Source organism: Falco cherrug, chromosome 13, assembly GCF_023634085.1.
Source record: "Falco cherrug isolate bFalChe1 chromosome 13, bFalChe1.pri, whole genome shotgun sequence".
Taxonomy (NCBI): Eukaryota; Metazoa; Chordata; class Aves; order Falconiformes; family Falconidae; genus Falco; species Falco cherrug.
The window spans coordinates 24,100,551-24,118,973 of record NC_073709.1 but is presented as its reverse complement, the minus strand read 5'-3'; the positions used below and the strand labels follow the sequence as shown (position 1 = coordinate 24,118,973).

At 37.4% G+C, this 18,423-nt stretch overlaps 1 protein-coding gene across 1 annotated transcript in view; it reads right to left on the bottom strand.

Moving 5' to 3' along the window:
- PPP2R5A (protein phosphatase 2 regulatory subunit B'alpha) overlaps nucleotides 1-18,423 on the bottom strand; it is a 45,187-nt gene that overhangs the window by 15,012 nt on the left and 11,752 nt on the right. The window contains exons 2-4 of the mRNA XM_005441896.4: nucleotides 10,847-11,043; nucleotides 5,545-5,646; nucleotides 132-224 (exon numbers count right to left, since the gene is read on the bottom strand). Of these exons, the coding sequence (XP_005441953.1) occupies nucleotides 132-224; nucleotides 5,545-5,646; nucleotides 10,847-11,043 (392 nt within the window). The remainder of the gene's footprint in view (nucleotides 1-131; nucleotides 225-5,544; nucleotides 5,647-10,846; nucleotides 11,044-18,423) is intronic.

The following is an 18,423-nucleotide window of genomic DNA, read 5'->3' as shown; positions in this document are numbered from 1 at the left end:
CACTGTTAGAACGACTAAAATTTAACCCTGTGTCAACATGAAAGCTTTAATACTCTCCTTAGCTGTACAGTCCATCTGTTAAGCTTGAGGGCTGATCTTTAAATCTGGAGGTGGGAAAACTCTCTACTTACCTGCTGTACAAATTTCTGGTCAATATATCGCTTTGCAATGCTAGGCTGAAAATCCGGGCTCTCCAAAAACCTCAGGAAAAATTCATACACCAACTACAAACATTGAAATGAAAAATCTGAAGTTACTATATACACCATAACAGATCTCAGCCCTGCCACCACCACAAAGTCAGTGGGACTATTTACATGCTTAAAGGAAGCCTAACACATCACTGCTTAATCACAGCCTCTTCTGGAATTTACTGGAAGAATTACAGTAATATCAAGAACACTAACTCCCAGAAGAGTCACAGCTTAATACATAATCTACTGAAAGTATCACTTAGACAAAAAACAAATTCTAAGTATTATATATATTCACATTTCCTGCTATATTAAGAATTTATTATGTAGAAATAAGTTACCAAACACTTCTCAGCACTGAAGGTAAAGTGCTCTAACATCATATAATTCTTTAAACAGATGAAGAAAAATCTGCTAAGTGCTCCTGAAATTAAGTTTCAGTTGCAAATTCTAAATGTGAAAAGTCGTATTAAAAAGCTGAACGAATACACAGAAACTTGAGTTTCACTTAACATTAGGTTTCTATATCCTGGATGCTCAAGTCAAACAACAGGACCCTCTGCAGATTTATCTTCAGCATCCCTTATATTTTGTAGTATATTATTTCTATTGAGTTCAAGTCCCCATTCGTTATGATCCTGCAACACCCACAGATAGAAAAACAGACAGCAGATAGAGCTAGCAAGGGCCTGAGGTAGCTGAGAGGCATGAAGAAGCCAGAGCACAAAGCCCCATATTTTGGGGCTCATGTGAAGTCCAAGACACAAAATACTGTACTTCCATAACAAAGGCAGACCTATAAAATACATGTAAGGCATCTCTTAATTAAGACAGAATTGACAGGAAAGATGTCATATGTTTAGATACATTTGGGGCTGCTTACGTTCTCAACACCTATTTCTTAACGTCATGTTAGATAAACAACTGATTAGTAATAATACTAAAATGCAATTTAGATACATAAAGACATCACTGACAGGAGTTCTAAATAAAACCCACACAGAGCTGTGGTCACACTCTAAGGCATGTATTTCAACTATTACCACTAAGAGTACTTATTAAACTGAGAGCCAACACCTAATTCATAATTACAATTATGAAGTCCACTTGAGACAAGTGCTTGACAATAAGTACTTTTTATCTAGAACATTTGAGATGACAGTTACTTATGCATAGCCTCAAGGAGGGTATGCTGTATCTGCAAAGCTGAAGCTTACAAACCCAAGCTCCCCTTCGGTCTTTTTCCCCTCTGACAGACTGTAACAAGAGCTTTTCATATCAGCAGTTTAAACATATACAAATTTCTTTTAACAGAACTGTATTAAAACCCAAGCTTCCCTGTACAGCCTTAATTTTTCATCTTGTGGATAAACACAATAGCACACAATTGCACAATAGACAACACAGGACAGAATTTATAAAAACCTGGTAATAGACAATCTAATAGAATCTTTAATATTACCACACTCAATTCTTCATCTTAGAAAGGTATCAACCATGGCTGTTTAATATCTTCATCAATGACATAAACAGTGGAATCTAGTGTATCCTCAGCGAATCTGCAGATGCCACCAAGCTGAGTAGTGCAGTTGACACGCCTGAGGGTTGGGATGCCATCCAGCGGGACCCTGACAGGCTTGAGAGATGGGCCCATGCAAATGTCATGAAGTTCAACAAGGCCAAGTGCAAGGTCCTGCACCTGGGTCAAGGCAATTCCAAGCACAACTCTGGGCTGGGCAGAGAATGGATTGACATCAGCCCTGAGGAGAAGGACTCAGGGTTGTTGGTTTACTAGGAAGCCCAACATGACCTGGCGATGGGGGCTTGCAGCCCAGAAAGCCAACTGTATCCTGGGCTGCATCAAAAGAAGTGTGGCCAGCAGGCTGAGGGAGACAACCCTGCCGCTCTGCTCTGGTGAGACCGACCCCAAAGCAGCCAGCTCTGGAGTCCTCAGTACAGGAAAGATCTGTTAGAGCAAGTCCAGAGGAAGGCCACAGAAACCATCAGAGGGAGGGAACACATCTCCTGTGAGGACAGGCTGAGAGTTAAGGTTGCTCAGCCTGGAGAGAGGGCTCTGAGGACACCTTATTGTGGCCTTTCAGTACTTAAAGAGGGCTTAGAATAAAGGTGGGGGAGGACTTTTTAGCAGTGCCTGTACCGAAAGGACAAGGGGTAATGGTTTTAAACTAAAGGAGGGCAGAATCAGGCTAGATGTAAGAATTTTTTTACAATGAGGGTGGTGAAACACTGGAACAGCCCAGGCAGGTGGTAGGTGCCCCATCCCTGCAAATATATTCAAGGCCAGGCTAGACAGGGCTTTGAGAAGTCTGATCTAGTTGAAGATGTCCCTGCTTATTGCAGGGTAGTTGGACTAGGTGATCTTTAATGGTCCCTTCTGACCCAAGCCATTCCATGCTCTACTGATCTTTTTCAAGCCAGAAACTACATACATTTGTTAGTGGTTTGTATTGAAATGGGAAATATATGGCTGGAGGGAGGTTATTAGCACAGCTTCATAGGATTAATTTTGGAATTATATGTCATTAAATATTTCTGTAATAAGTTCCTGTATTAAGTATTTCTCTATGTGACAACAACAAAGAATAGTCATGTGTGATAACTGCTTAGATGATCATGGTATTAGAAGCTACCACCAGGGCCAGAGGGGAGAGAAGAAAAAGAAAAAAGCATGGCAGGTTATCAATAAGAACAAATTGATCCTAAAGGCCTGGAGTAATAACTACAGGACGAAACTCAAGGATTGCCAAGTTACAGTTCAGGATCCAAGAAAAAGCATCTTTTAAGCATTTACAAGCCTTTAAACTGAGAAAGGGTTAACTGTAGGATGATAAGATCCATCTACACGATGAAGCCTTGGAAGTGACAGATGAAATCCTGGGATACTCCAGGAAGATACTGACAGTACAGAGATGCACAGTCCTACACACACTTGAGGAAATTTATTCAAACTTGAAAGGATTCAGAAAAAGAGCCACTAGAATTGTCATGGGATAGAGCATCTTTTACAAATGAAGACTGAATTATCTTTTGTTTTTCCTAAGGGACAGAAAGAGGAAGGACTATTATGGCTTCTTTCCATAAACAGATATGGGGACTGCAATAAACTTCAAGCAGAAGAACTAAGTTAAAGCATAATTCTGTAATGTCTTGGTACAAACTGTCCAAGACTAAGTTTAGGGTATCAATTAGGATCAAACCCAAAGTACATCTCATCTATAAAATACAGCAAGTTAATATGAATGCAAGATTCTCAATATATGATGACAAATCCATCAGTTGCATGTCTCATTTCTAATATAGGGAAAGTCTGTATTAGTAACCACTTGAATGCTTGATATAAACACATGTAATTCTAGAACCATGACTGCTGCTTTTGTTCTTAAAGAACTTTCAGAAATACAAAACTTAGTGCTCAATAGTCCAGTATCTGAACTGTACTGCAGGGAAGTTTTGTGCACTAAAGGAGTATATACGCAGTTCTGATGCTTACAGAATTGTCTAGCTTCCTGATAATGAGCACCACTGCTCCTAGATCATGTACAGCTGGTAAAAGGTAACAAATAACTTTGGAAATCTTTGGAAGCCTTGGAAAATCCATGAAGCTTTCTCCAAGGCATTTCAGGAAGCAAGCTGTAATCTCCATTTCTGGATAGTCAACCTCTCCCTTCTCCTGTATGCTAATGTTTGCAAACTTAAGAAGCATAACAGCAACAGAGGAACAAGATGAGGAACAACAACAGGGGAACAAGAATGCATCCTAGCCACAACAGACACTGGCTGCTCATACCTTACAAAAAAAAAAAAAGTTACCAAACTCTGTCTTCTACTAGCCAGTAGCAGATGCACTGTAAAAGAAAGGAGAGGAAGACACAAACTGTTTCCATTGTGCTGCAATGAGCAATCTATTCCAAGAACAGGATGAACAACTGATGCAGGAGAGGGAAATCCACAATGAATTATCAGACAGCCTGGCCAGAACTCAATTTGGAAAAAGGTAAAGGAAAAAGCTGAAAATAAAATTTCGAATAGTACCACAGGCTATGAACCTCTTTCAATTTCTCTTAGACAAGCCTAAAGCTTGTGAACTGGCTGCAGAAACCACATCTTTTTTTATAAAAAGAACTATAGGTTACTTATGACATAAAGTGAACTGAGCTGACATTTACAAATTTTACTGCTGAGAGACAGAGAACATTTTGCAGATGATGCCACTTCTGACTATAACAGACATTTGCATCGGCCTTACACCCTCCCACCCCAACAAAATCAAGACTCTCATCTAGTTCAGTTTAGCCAATTCTCCTATGAATTAGAATCAGGCATAGATAAGTAAGATCATTATTATCACAGCCTTTAATCTGCGCAGGTTTTTTTTTTTGTGGTAACTCGTTTCTCATGTCAAGTATTATCCTGAACATGTACTTTTTATAGCCAGTATTAGAAGTCCATTTTTTAAATAAGAGCATTCATAGATACCTTAAAACTGTATTATTATAGGGACAGAATAGTACTTTAACTCTCTTGAGAAGGGAGAGAATGGTATGCAGATGTGTGTAGCTATTAATCTTCTACCTGCTGCTAGGTTTTGCTACATAACTTATTTAACAGATATTACTTAAATAAATTCAGCAACAAACTACCTGAGATATGAACTTGGATGACTACAAGGGATTTAGGTTGGTTCAACTTTTAACAGTTAACTGAAAGAAAATAAAAGAAGTTCAGCAGACTGCAAGTCAATCACGTGATTGATACAGCAAAGCTATAAAAATCACGAGATTGGCACAGGAGTGCAACAATAGAATAACTAACCAACTGTTACCAAACAACAACGCCTATATTGTAAAGTTTTTGCACGAAGGGAGGGAAGAGGGTAGAAAGAATGAGGAGATATCTATTTCTTGCTCAAAAGACAAATTAAGGGTATTAGTCCACTTTTTTATTAGTTACAAGAAACCTAACTGTTAACATCCACTTATAGTTTATTGAAATCACAGAAAAAAGTTGCTCAAGTGCAGAAAACAAACCTCTTACGAACATAATTACCTAAAATATCTGGATATTTTTAAGACATACATAGACCACACTTAAACAGTGCAGTCACTGTTAAAAAAAAAAAAAAAAAGGTATTTAAGCAACTTGGAAGACTTACATTCTGCCATATTTATACATGTTAAGAAAAGCACCACTTTTTTCCCCTTTCAAGTATAGAAACTTCATTGTATTACAAAAGCAATTTTGACAGTCTTAGCAAAGGCACAAAATGACTCAAGTATCCATTCACAGTCCTTGACTTACAAGGAGGCTTGAAAATAAAGGAATCACATACCTGTATGTGGGGCCATGAGGCTTCAAGAGTTGGTTCATCTTCTTCTGGATCAAAATCTGGGTTATCACTAGGTGGAAGTGTTCTGAAAATATTAGAACTAATCTGCAAGAGAGAAGAAAATTGTTTCATTGTATCACTTTTTATTCTTCCACAGATCATCCTCAGCAAGGTACTGCTTTTATCCTAAAACTGCATGAAACAAAACCATTTAAAAAAAAAAAAAAAGTACTATGATACATTGATTTTATTCTTTATTTTTTTCAGAACTGCTAAATCCAGACAGTCAAAAGTCTGAAACAGGCCTATGAAAACAGTAAGAAAGTAACTTCTGTCTCAACTGTTTTATAAGTTTGTAGCTAGACACGATCTTATTTAATATTTTTCTCGGAAACCATAAAAGTTCAAAGAAAATTTCAGTTTCTTCTTAATAAAGACCAATTTTTAACTAAGTGACACTGAGAACTGAGGTTTTATATAAAACAACAAATACAGTATGACTAACCAATTATGATTTAAACAGAGCTCTCTTCACGTGCAAGGTAGACAATTCCAAAAATACACCTTAGAGTTCTTTGCTTTAATTAATTTAAAGGTATTTCTCACTTTCAAGTAAGAACTAACGATCTGTGTACAATTTTTCACCTTTCATAATTTCAAAGTGTTTCAAGGTTTTGGAAAGTCAGAAACACTTAACAATTGTAACTTTTTGATTTAACACAGTAACTTTGAAAAAAGAAAAACAACCCAACCCAAAATAGCTACCGAGTTACTTTAAGTATGATATAGCCATATGAAATCAATTTCAAAAGCACAAGTGTAAAAAGGTTTCTTCAAGGATTTTTGACGTATAAAGAAGTCTGGATAGAAGACCCATCTTTCAGATGACATTTATTTTTCTTTTGACATCTCTTCTGCCAGATGTAACATACTGGATTTAAAATATCTTTAACATGAACAAAAGAGAACAAAGTTAATTTAGTTTCTGCGTTTTCTACTAGTTTTTCAGGAACATATTTAGCCCAGTTTTTCCAGTCATCTTTCAAACTCTTTCATCTTTTCAATCAAATCTGTTTCAAATAGCTGCTAACCACACAAGCCTACTAAACACAAAAGAAAATATCTGACAGTTTGCAGCAAATGCTACTGTACAGCTTCCATGGAGTCTCCAAGGTGTTTGAAGAATCTTGCAAAAGGACTTTAAAAGATACTGAAGTCACCCAGCTGGCTCTGCATAGACGAATCAGCTGCCTCATTAGACAAGATGTAGTAAAGCAGAGTAGAAGGGCAATAATGTTCTGTATGGATGGGCACTACATCAGTCTCCTAGCTTTCTGTACAGCAGAAAAAAACCCCTAAAACAGTACAGCTATCCTTTAATTTTGTAAACACAAGGGACTTGGGATTCTGGAGCACAAGAAAATCTGGCTGGGGGGTGGGGCAAGGAGGCATTTGGAGAGGAGGGGGAAATAGGAGTTTGAGGAAATGTGAATTTTAACCAAGCCCGAAAACCAAGACTACAATCCTGGTTCTGTTATTTGGTATTGTCTACTCTTAATAAGTAATCAACAAAAGCATCCAACATACAGATCAGTCCCCTACAGAGACCTCCCTACCTCTGCTTACAAGTCTTCTGGTAATGTCTCTCAAAAACACATCCTTTTATTTCTAGATGCATCTTGATAAACCCAACCAGTCAACACTTTAGCACAGAACCTCAGAGTACAGAATGCAAGTTTCAAGCCCAAAACAAAGGCACTACCTACTGAACATACTTCTGTAGCAGAAACAAAGAGCAAACCTCTCAGCCAGATCTTTAGTAAACTAATTTTATGATTTTCAGAGTATTCAGTACTTCTACTAGCATTATCAGTCTCCTGAGAACATATGAAATTTAAAAATGGTACACAGTTTATTCTATGTGCTTGTGCTAGCCTGTCTCCCTAAAGAAATAGCTCATTTACTTCATTATGTTTGAAATACTTCCGCTTTCTGTCTCATTTGCTTCTTTCTAATGTCTTGCCAATAGTATTGATCAAAACCTGTGATTTGGATTAAACTCCCCATTGTTCTTCTGTGAGCAAATTCTTCTTTACATCCTCTCATATTATTAAAAACATCCCCTTTCCTTCATAAGAGGGGCCTTATCACAAAACTGTGATTTAAGAAATACAAATCATAAAAGGCTTTTACAGCTGGATAGGTTTCCAGAGAAACCCAGCATTAGCTTTCGAAATTACATCTCAAAGTTTTGTGAAAGTGACATCTGAAAATGTGCCAGTTAATGTATTAAGATACAGCAATTATATTTTATTAAAAAAAAAAAAGAGAAAAAAAAGAAAAAAGAAAAAAGTCATCCCTTATTGTCTGTCCACTTCCCAAGGAGCTAAGCGTTTGGAGAGATAGTAGATTCAATTTCAATTTGTGGGCATGCAGACGGGGTACCCAATGTTTTTTTGAATTCTGAATTCACAGCTTGTGCAAGCTGCTAGGACAATCTCATTTATGTTGGATTTTTAGGTGCTGGTGGGGAACGAGGGGAGGCTGGCAGGCACAAAGAGATGGAGGAGTTATGTTTACTGGAGTGACATTTCTGCTATGCTCCCAAACCTGACAAAAGCTAGAGCCTTCTAAGTTCCCAGGAAGTTTTAAAACTTCAAATGTTCACAATGTCAAACCCTAATTTTCTACTACTTTCAGAGTTCTTTCAATTGAGAATTTCCAAACAGAGAAGATACTAGTTTTAGATGACCTGGAAAGGAGGTGCACAGGCCACTGTGCTATCCCTGCAAAACTACTTGTAAGCAAAATTCTCCCTCAGTTCTTAATTCAAAGGCTTTGGCAAAGAAGTTAGAGGAAAATCAGGTTGCCTGTGGCACCAAAAAGATAACCTACAGCAGACATCCTGCACATCTGCCTAAACAAAGATATTTTTTTAATGATCTTGTTCCATCCTTGGTGGCTTGAAAAAACACTGGTATCATTTCAACCAGTGCTCCCTACCTCGGGATCCAAGCAGAACAGGGACAACTACACAAGCCATTGTGTGGTACTGGCCCAGGAGCTATCACGGTAACAGAGACCATGTGAAGGGAAGGAACACTAGGAGACTTCCTCACCTGCACAGACTTTGCCTATGCACTGGCCAGGAACAACATATTTTTCCTCTTGATATCTGTAAGGGATTGTTGACTTTGCCTCCCCAAGACTCGGGCGACTCCAAGGAAACTGGGCTGCTTCCTCTGCAAGCTGGAGGAAAGGTGTCCCAGGCCTAGGAAAAGACAAGGGACTTTGGAAAGAATTTGGCTCCGCTTCTGCCACTGATGCTACTCTGGCTTTTTTCAGGGAATTTTTGGAGTCTGTTCATCCTTTACTACCAGTCAGATGATTACTGGGTTTCATTAAGGCTGATTACTACTTTTTCATCCCAAAAATTCTATCCTTCAAACTCTGCAAAAAAATTAATGATTTTTCTTTTAATGTAGTAACACTGAACAGTCTAAAAATTAAAAAAAAATATATATATAAAATAAGTATTATATCTCATAGAAGTTTTGCTACAAAGAAAGGCCTCAAGTCTGACACACGTGTTGTTTGGAGGGAGAGATCCATCCAGAGTTCTTTCTGAAAGCTGGTACTTGGTCCTAATTCACAGCAAAGACCTTTTCTGCTGCCAGTTGCCAGGGAGACTAGAAATACCATTCAGGCTTGGAGGGATCTTTTGTCTCAAGCTCTGAAAAAAGCTCTCACTGAGCATTTAAGGCCTTCATTTTCTGTCATTTTAGGGTAGAAAAGGAGATGGAAATTTGTTATGGAAGGAAAACCAAGCATCCGCAGAGCCCAATCATTTGCACAACAACAATAACCTCAAAAGAACAGCTCAACACTACCTTATCTCCAAGAAAAGAAAACAACTCCAATATAAAAGAAAATCTCCCTTCAACAAGTAGAATAGGCTAGTTAGTATACTCTTTCTTCTAGTAAGAGGCTATAGAGGGCACACAGAGTAAGAAAATACTGCAAAGATTCAGGGCTCGCTGCCACCAGCAGGAAAAAAAATAAATAAAGCACCCACACAAAGAAGAGGTGGACATACTCTGTCCTTTATTTTCTTGTGTAAAAAACATTTAGGACAAAAACACAAAAAAACCCAAACTGTACAAAAAGCCTCAGCGTCCTAGATCTTTTGTAAAACTTAACAAACATCTGGTGGAACAGCCAAAATAATTAAAAGGGTTTCAATAATCCTAGCCGTTCAGTATAATGGCAGAATTTCTACGCTTACTCATATTAAAGATCTGATCTTCCTTCTATATCAGCTGCTTGCAGAAAAAATAATAAAAAACCCAAACCCAAACCCAAAAACCCCAAACAAAACTTGAAGAAAAAATAGCTTGCCCTGTATAGAAAACTGCAAAAGTAATAGAGCATATGTTTGAACTGGTCTGTTTATGTTCCTGATAGTTACTTTTAAAGTCAGCATTGTGCCTAAGGAAACTTATCCAGAGTTTGGAGAACCATTAGCCTAAATGCACAGGCACTGAACACATGCTTTTTACACTTCCATTTTCTAGAAAAAACAATTTGAAAATATTTCAGATTATTGTCAAATGTCCTTCATTTGCAGTCCCTGTATATGGAGTACAGGCATATCTAAAACATCCCTTAGGCAGCATTTGAAAATGCATATAAAAAACCTGGGAAAGTCAGCAGATAACAACCACAAATATTTTGTTGCTTATTCAACAAGCCATTAGTAGAAACTGCACAGTACAAGTCAATCCGTGGTTTACAACTCAAGTATAACGCGCTACTCTAGTATAGCTCCCCAAGGCCAAAACAGTAACAAACAGCCATATGAAGTATTTACAAAAGTAGAGTTGCCTTCTTACGCTGATAAATCTTTCTGTTGACATTTGTACCTGCAAGAATCTTTACCAGAAAACTTTAGCTCATCACTCCACTGCCATTCTTAAATAAAGACAGGCAGCACTGAAATAGTGCCATTTTCTAAAAGAGAACAACTTCAAAGCTTACCCAGACTGCAAGCATCTGCAATTTACCATTTTTCATTGTAATTAACCTGAACGCATCATATTTCAGCTAATAATTAAGTTAGAAGTTGTTTGTTTTTACAAGCCTTTCTAAGCAACCTTGTAAGCCAAGTTATCATTAACTAATTGTATTATACTGTATAAGCAGAAAAACCAACAGCAATTCCGAGTTAGATGCCATCAGAGTCATAAACTGATTAGTTTAAGATGTTTTATTAAAATTCAAAATATAACAAGAGCATTCTACTTACCATTTTCACTATGTCAGCATAAGCTGATTCAACAATCACTCCACGATTTGTTGAAACATATTCAACCAGTTCATTCAGTGTTGCTCTCTTAATTTCTTTGCTTTTCAGGTCTGAAACAGAGTCCATGAAGTCAAAGAGTACACAACACTGTTGCAACTTCTGACAAAAAAGATCTTGCTGTTCATTGAAGGTGGCATCTATAAAAGAAAAAAAACAAACAAAACAACTTAAGTCTATAGACACAAAGTCAGAATTCTAAATCTGTTTTGTTGACTAAAATTTGCTTAACTGTCAGGTATTTATTATGGGGAATAGTATGCTCTATAGTCAGCAATCAAAACTGAAAATATCTGTTTAAGTATGTTAGAATTGATGACCTGCTATTCACAACTTGTATTTCATACAAGTAGTAACAGATAAACATATGGCAATAAATACATTTATGGAAAACAAGTTCCTGAGTTAACTTTGTTTGATATACACAGACATTAATAAATACCAGCTCTCCCTCACCAGAAGTCATACACAGAAGCAGTGCATCATACTAACCTTTCATTCATCCGATTTGTCTCATTCTGTTCCCTAATCCTTTATTACATAACCTGCTTAAAAGCTGTAAAATCTGCTTTGAAGAAACCCTGTCTTTTTACCCCAATGCAAAATACTTCACATACTTTTGACATCATGTGATGTATGTTTCTCTTAAGAATCAATTCCAATATTTCAAAAGGATTAATCCTGAATTTTCATGCTTCGGTCTATATAATTTGCTACAATCTTAGTCATGTAAGGTTTTCCAGCTTTTTTGGCCTATTAAGACAAAGCGTTTGGCTATGACTTGCCATTTTCATTTTAGAGTGCAGAGACTGTAAGCTGATAAGCAAAATTCCTCCATTAGTATTTCACATTAGCCCTAAAAAGATGGATTAAGAACGGTACATTTCAAAAATTTAATACATCCTTAAAATATTTTAACTGTTTAAAAGTTGCATGATCACAACAAAAGCAGCCAAGGTTTTAACTGAAAAATTGGTTTAACGTGCCTTTCATTCATATTGTTAATTGTTTGTTGGGGTTCTAAGCCACTCCAGGAACATAGCATCACCTCCTCTATCAGTCAATTGGCATTTCACTCATTCTGGTGAAAAACTTATTTCCAATTTTATCTGCCAATAAGGAATGCTCTCCCCCTGAAGAATTTTCAAGACCTGTCTATAGCCAGACTACTAATCCCTTAGCTTCATTGATTCACTGTAGTATTCATATTAGCACTGCTAGTTTCATAAGGAAATGATCAAGACAAGAAAAAGGCAACTGCCTTGTAACACTGAGTATGGAAAATCTTAAGAGTCTCACTTTAAAATTTGAACAAATTACAAAAATTTTTCATGCTTCTCTGTTAAGATTATTCTAATTAAACTTCATTTTAAGTTTGTAAGTTTAATAACTCAAACACTCTTTGATAATACCAGTTCCTCAAGTTTCTTACCAAAACACCTTCCATTTAGTGGCTGGAACAAGTCAACAGTGGTATTATTCAGTAATTATCTGATAGAATTCTTTTGTTTCCATAAGCAAAAAGTAATTGCTAAAATGGACTGAAACATCTCCACTATAATCCCAACTGCTCCCTCTGCCTTGAAAGTTCAAACACCAGAATATTATATTGTATTCCCTTTCCCCATCTGACAGTTATGAACCTATTAACTGAACATAACAACTTGAGTAAGCTTTTGAAAAAGCTAGCGATTACTAGTCCCTCATAAAGAACAATTCATACTTTTGAATGTTAATTCTGCAATTTTAACCATTTCTCTTTTGAATAAAAGTCTTGCAAGACACTTATTTCGCTCAGATAACTACAAAGACATGAATTGTTACACTGCAAGATAATGAACATCAGCTGTAAAAACATTTGTAAGTTACGTAACATTTCAGCTTAGATCTTCTAACGTTCTACAGTGGATTGCATGAGTAAGTACTGTATCATAGCAACAAAGCATAACAGTGACATGCTGAGGATAAAATCCAAAAAGCCTAATTTAAGGAACCGACACAGGGAGGACAGCTTTCCTTGCCACTAGCCCCAAGCTGACAGCCAGACCCAAACAGCAGTCAAACCTACTCTTATTTTTCCTCACAACAAACTTAACCATACTCCAAGTTACAAAAGCCCAGCAGGGAGGCACAGCTAATGCAGTGTATTTAGTTGATGTTACACAAAATGAAGTATCACTAACCAAATTTTACGTAAAGTTTCAGAAACCAGAAGACAGCATCTGAATACTCCTAACAGTGGTTAAAACTAGACTAAAGACCTAAGTTTAAAAGCAACTAACAGGAATCCAGACAAAAATCAAATCACTTATTACCTTCCCTAGAATATCAAAGCAATCCCTGCATTAGCCACTTTTAGTTAAGACATCAGAGTAACACAGACTGCTAATGCAATGGACTGGTGATACATGGCAGGAGAGGTACAATCTGATCTATCTCAATTAGACATTTTCTCAAATGAAAAACCTGCCCATTCATTTGTTTGGTTAGTGTTACTTAAAGAAAAACTGAGAAAGTATTTTCTTCTACACATACACCCATTTTCCATACTTATAAGGGGAATCATAAAATAAAGACATCTGCAAGAGACAAAAATCATGTGCAACTATGGTAATAAATAAGGTCACAAGAAAGCCAGTTCTGTTGGATCAGCATTACCTGTCTTCATGTGCTCAATCCCTGCTTGACACATGGCACATTTATCCCAGCAATGTTACAAGAGGTACCATGGGAACCACCAAGTGATTTGGGAAGGTTTTTGTATTGGGCAAGTGTTCTTAACTTTTTAAAGCCTTGTCTTTAACTATCTTTAACTATGCTAGCACAACAGAAACTAGATAACTCTACACCACAATAAAATCTTATTGCAATAGTTTATTCCGGTTCTATAAATAAAATAAACTGTGCCACCATAATTGTATCAACAGCAGAGCTTTTAGCTTTAGTAGTTTAACAAACTGTAACATGATTTTTAAACCAGTTTCAGTTTAATATCTATCAAGATTTACACCATACATCTGAAATTCAAGATAACTGCTTTTCTTCAAATGCCCTAAATACATTAAGGACCATAGAAGATAATATAGGTTCAAAGCAGACAGCAGATGCCTTAATAAAATAACCCTGTTGACAGGCTGTATTGGGGGGGCAGTGGGAGAATAAAAAATGAAGCCCGAATTCTATTACCAGCCTGTCCCTGAATTGCTCATGTTGTTGAAAAAGACACTGTAGGAAGAAAAGGAGGAAAGGAAACAAAACACTTGGAAGCCTAAAGCAGAAAAAAAGGAACAAAGGCATTTAATCCTGTTTAGAAGAGTGTCAAGACACATTAAACCACACCCCAGAAAATGGTCTACACACCATCTGATCCAGGTGATCAAAATGCAATTGCCTCAATTTTATTTTCTAGAGGCTTCTCAACAGAAGCACAATTTAGGAAATTCTTTCAACCCACTGATACATTCTTTGAAATGTTGGTTGCAACTTGATCTGAGGTCCTTGGGAAGGTAGAAATGAGATTTAGGGCAGCCACAGAAAGCAGATTCTTAATCAGGTACGATGGTAGGAAATCCTAAAACCAAAAGCTTCCATCCAACACCAAAAGGATTATTGTAAATTATGATCCACTTTAACCATGACTTTTTCTAAATATATTTATTGCCTCTGGCCATTTCCACAACAGACGGCAAAATGTTTGTAACTGTTGAAAATAGTTCTTTCATTGTTGCACTTCACGAAACTGAAATTCTCAACAGACTATTTCCACTATTTACAAAATCCTCATCATTACAGACAGTAGCCACAGTATCAAAGGATAAAAAGTTACAAACAAGTTGTCTTGAAAGTTCCTCCTGAGCAGAAGTTATTAAACATTAAAACTGCATGATTGTACAGATTTGTCTCCAAAACAAATGCTTTTGAATTGTAAGATCATCAATCCAAGTCCAAGCATGGAACGCTGAGTTAAAAGATTATTTTTTTCAGGGACAGCCCAAACAAAATACAGATAAGAGACCGTTCACCATCACAGAACCACCTCACTAGCATGTAACTGGAGAGACATAACACCACACATGGGGGACCATGACGACATCTTCCCACAGTATATTTATCTCATATGTTTACAAGCCTTTCTCCTGGAAGGAAAAGATAGATACTTCTCCTTTCCAAACAGAATTGTTCACCCAAGACCTTCTGTACAAAGCCAGAGAACCTAACATAATCCTTGCTTCAGTGGCAGGAACCACAAGCGTCTTAAGTCCACAAAAACTCCTCTCTCAACTATACTAAATTGGAAGTTCAAAAAACATACTTTCCCTGCCAATACAAAATAAACCCTCTCAGACATTTGCAAGAAGTTTCCAACATTACTTTTTTGTAATATGTATTCCTACTTTTTCCTGGAAAAGCTACCCTAGGAAGATGCAGAAGCCAGAGAAACAACCATGAAGTTCTCCTTTGACAGCTTCTTAAAGCAGTTCATACACAACCCTTTCAAACACAGAGGACAATGAAATTATGGAATCTCCTTACAGTAAACTGAACTTGGTGGGCAATCTTATGCTTCTACATAATTCCCTGACAAACTGAAATACAGACAAGGACTAATGATCGTGCCATAGTTATGTCACTTTTACTGTGTTAAGTTTAGCATTTACTCTCCATCATCCAGTTAGATTTATTGTGGTATATGCAGCTGTACTCAATGTTGGAGATCTGCTAGAGCAGAATGAAGCCCTAACACTGACATGGAGAGAGAAGCACATGTACTGTAAGACATCAGTGTTTTGTTATGTTAGGGTTTTTATGTATTTCCTTACATCAATAAATTATCAAGTCTGTGGTACAGCCTGCTCTTCTCAAAAGGTACTGTGAAGTCTGGAAAGGGGTTAGTCTGGTAAACTCTGCCCTAGCCTACATAAATCAGGCATAGGGAGTCCTGTCTAACCTAAATTTAAGACTTATTTTTGTCCTCTCTGTGTGTGTGTGCGCATTATTGTTGTGATCTCTCTGGGTGTCAGTGCTTATAGGCATGGTAAAGCACTGTTAGGAACTGGAGTTTTGATACAATTGATGTTACAACAGGAGACAAAGTGCAATTCCAGGTTTGCAGAGGTCTACATATGCAGCTGGACAGGCAACGAAATAGTTGTCTGACAGGGAAAAGGAGAGAGGTCCGTCTCTCTCCCTGCTACCCCCTTGCCATTTATTTCTCCTTTCCCCTCCTCTGCTTCCAGTCACATCTATCCCTCAACACTGGCTCTGGAACTTGTCAGACTCTTCTGTGAGCTGCTTTAACTCAATAACATGGCCATATTAGTGAGGTTAAACGGCTTCTGGAGGGGCCCGATGTGCATCAGCACTAGCACAAGATCAGTGATAGGAGCAGAAACTCCTTTCAGCTGTAGTGAGCTGTTAAGTTAGTTCACCATCTCCTTTGGAGCCAAACCAACCAACTATAGAAGTAAGAGATGTGTAAGTAGGATTTTTCAGTTGTTATCTACTTTTTTGAATAATACATTTCAGGGAGTTTGTTGGGGGGGCAGGAGGGTGGATGGGCATTGTGTGTGTGTTTTGTTTTGTTTGTCTTTTGGTTTTTTGTCTTTTTTGTTTTGTTGTTTGGGTTTTGTCTTTTGGGTTTTGTTTGTTGTTTTGCGTTTTTTGTTGTTTGTTTTTTTAAATAGCTTTAAACTCCTTTTAAAAGAAAAATGTAACCCCTGTATAAAATCTCACCGTATAAATGACCATACTGGTAGTCTATAACATATGCTGGTAACTGCACACCTGTAAGAGAAGCTCCCACAATTCCAGCTTTTAGTAGCTCAACAGCCCAACTGAAACTAGTGGAGCTACTCAGATGAGCACTCACACAGTGCCTTAGGTATCCAAGGAATCCTGTCAACGGTATTATCAGGTTTTCCACACAGAAAAACTTTGCCACCCTAAGGAGTAAGTACCATTTCTTAATAGACTAGGGTTGCAGGTTTTCCCTCTGCCCCCTTCACTCAGAGTTCAAACAGAATTTATTTCCAGATTACCTGTTACCCCAAAGTCTACAGCTGTTGCTGGAACTCTGGAAAGGGCTGAGTAAGTTCCTCTGCGTGTTTTCAGTAAACAGAGCTCCAACTTTCCAGGTCAGATAAGGGAATCAGAAAGAACATAACGTATCTTTAAAATCTGACCATCTCCCTATGCAGTAGTAGTTTTATTCACTAGAGAAGGTTTGGAAGACCACAAAGTAGAACAGTATTCTCAAACATCATGCTACAAGGAAATTCATACTACATACAGGAGATAACCAAAACAAAGACTTGGCACAGAATTAAAGGTACAGAAGGCATGTTGGTCAATCACATCTAGGATCCTATGCTCATGCTAACACTTAAGCTCTTCTTTTCAGAAATCAAAAGGACTGCAAAGGAGCAATTGAGATAAGCTAAGATTCTGCCGTACTTCCACTTAAAGGTAAACTATTCCACAGATGGTCATCAGGCAGGCCTTGTGCCAAGAGATCTGCATAAAAAAATACTTCAAAAAATACACTGTGACACTACTTGTTCAACTGTCTCTATAGCACATTCTATCCAAGTTAATACATACCTTTCTCCAAGCAGTTAAGCAAAGTCAAATTAAAACTGCCAAAAACCACCAACTTGCTAAAAATGGTACTGCCATCCAAGTAAGTCTCCATTTTCTTTTTAATTAGCCAAGAAATCACAAGTTTTGCTCATTAGAATATTCTGCATTTAAGATTAATTCTGTGATACATGTCAGGGAGGAAAAAAAATTAAAACAAATCACATTAAGTAAAACTAGTTGAGGACAACAATCATGAATGACCTTTAATCACAGACAGCACTGAAGTTTCCAAAGTTGGTTACAAAGTCTAGGCTATAGATAAGTTTAAAGTTGTTTACTAAAAGTACTCCTGGAAAGCTAACTTCCATCCAATAACAGATACTGTTTGTTCAGATCACCTCATCTGCCACTCCACATGGTCAGCAGTTGACCTTAACAAATCAGTCCAGAAAATCTGAAAAGCCTGTGCTGATCTAACACCACCTGTCACAAATTCTGTGACTTGACTCCTTGCAGTGATGGTAATCCGCAAGCGTCTTCTCTAGATTGTTTCTACCATCTTCCAAGCCTTCTTATAATCTCATGTAGTTGAGTCTCCAGCTATTATCATGTTAAATCCCTTGATTTTAATGAAGTTTTGACTCAAGATACTTCAGGCAGTAAGAAAGTACCCTGTTGAACTGCTCTCATATTAATAGCCCTATTTCCTACTGTCTAACTACAGAAAACAGCATGCAGTCAGATGTAAAAATTAGTAGAAATTATTCTCTTGGTCCTCAAAAAGTTAGATAATTAAGATAGACTCTAGTAAGCAGGTCTGCCACAATTCACCTCATTTCCACCACACTTTCTCAAAAAGGAGAATTAAAGCACCATTGATTCCTTAAACAAAAAACTCAAACCTAACAACCACTGGAATGGAAACATAAAACACCCTGAAG